This window comes from Cebus imitator, unplaced genomic scaffold, assembly GCF_001604975.1.
Source record: "Cebus imitator isolate Cc_AM_T3 unplaced genomic scaffold, Cebus_imitator-1.0 Scaffold291, whole genome shotgun sequence".
Lineage (NCBI taxonomy): Eukaryota > Metazoa > Chordata > Mammalia > Primates > Cebidae > Cebus > Cebus imitator.
Window position 1 is genome coordinate 3606909 of NW_016107606.1, and position 1709 is coordinate 3608617.

Sequence of the window (1709 nt, forward strand, 5' to 3'; positions counted from 1 at the left end):
GCAGGGAGTTCCAAGGTGAGATCTGTGAAAGGTGGCTGTGTGGGCGGACATGGGACTAACCCAAGAGGTTCCATGTCCATAGAGTTGCCCCGTCATGGTTTTCCTGTGACACACTGAACACACACAATAATCTCCCCCTGAAAGAGGAAAATGGCACTCTAGAAGATTTCTTTCTTGGGTCACATAGCTAGTGTGAGGGAGAGCCAGAGCAAGACCACACTGCCTGGTCCCAACTGAGAAATGGTTTCTCTTACTAGATCTGTCTGTGTGACAGATGTGTTTCAACCCCAGATAACAATGCCCAGAACGTAACTCAGATGAGTAGCAGTACAGCCTGGCCATTAAGGACTTATGCTTGAGGTTAGAAACAGCTGCATTCAAATCCTGGTTCTGCTGCTTGCCAGCTGTGTGGTCCCGGACAAGAGATTTAACCTCTCTCTGCCTTCATTTCCTCATTGGTAGGCCTGGCAGAATAATAGAATCTTCTTCACAAAGTTGCTATGAAAAATAAAAGAGCCAATGCGTGGAATTGAGAAGTACTGGGCATATAGGAAATGCTCAACTAGTAGCCAGCAGTATCAGTGAGAGGTCAGCATTATCTAGTGCGAGGGAACAGGGAAAATGAAGTCTTAGAATTAGCCAGCAGGGAAAGAGCTGAGCAGAGCTGAAGGCTGCATGGTGGTTTCAGAAACTGCCTACTTAATTTGAAAAGAACAATGGTAGGAAAGGCTAGATCTTCCAATTTTACCTTATCTGAAAAGCTTGATTTGCTAAAGCTTGTGAAGCCATATGTGAAAATTCTCGAAGAACACACTAATAAACATTCAGTAATAGTGGAAAAGAATAGATGTTGGGATATCATAGCAGTTAACTATAATGCAATTGGAGTAGACCGCCCTCCTCGAACAGCACAAGGCCTACGCACCCTTTACAAAAGGCTCAAAGAATATGCCAAACAGGAGCTATTGCAGCAAAAAGAGACCCAATCAGATTTTAAAAGCAATATTTCGGAGCCAACCAAGAAAGTTATGGAGATGATTCCCCAGATTTCCAGTTTTTGCCTGGTAAGAGACAGGAACCACATACAAAGTGCAAACTTGGATGAGGAGGCACAGGCTGGTACCAGTTCACTACAGGTAATGTTGGATCACCATCCTGTTGCCATTACAGTGGAGGTGAAGCAAGAAGAAGACATTAAACCACCTCCTCCACTGGTTTTAAATTCTCAACAAAGTGATACTTTAGAGCAAAGAGAAGAACATGAATTAGTACATGTTAGGGAAAGATCCTTGTCGCCTTCACTTTCCTCTGTTGATATGAGAATGACATCGTCTCCATCTTCTATTCCAAGGAGAGATGATTTTTTTCGGCATGAGAGTGGCGAACACTTTAGGTCACTATTAGGGTAGGATCCTCAGATCCTGCAAATGTTGAAAGAGGAGCATCAGATAATTTTAGAAAATCAAAAAAATTTTGGATTGTATGTTCAGGAGAAGAGGGATGGATTGAAAAGAAGGCAGCAGCTAGAGGAAGAACTACTAAGAGCAAAAATTGAAGTGGAGAAGCTGAAAGCAATTCGCTTACGGCATGATCTACCTGAATATAACAGTCTCTAAGTTTTTTTTTTTTTTTTTTTTTTGGTCAATCTTGCAATTGGTTAATTTTGATTTTGGCCAAATTACTTTAATTTGGGAGTATCCTGAAACAGA

The 1709-nt window shown here is 41.9% G+C and overlaps 1 protein-coding gene across 1 annotated transcript; it reads left to right on the forward strand.

The window, feature by feature from the left end:
- The first annotated feature begins 655 nt into the window (after positions 1 to 655).
- On the forward strand, positions 656 to 1623 carry LOC108285122 (fibrinogen silencer-binding protein-like). Its single transcript, XM_037729082.1, is given in 1 exon segment — positions 656 to 1623. A coding segment is annotated over 1 exon segment (900 nt). The 5' UTR covers positions 656 to 716; the 3' UTR covers positions 1617 to 1623.
- Positions 1624 to 1709: the final 86 nt, after the last annotated feature.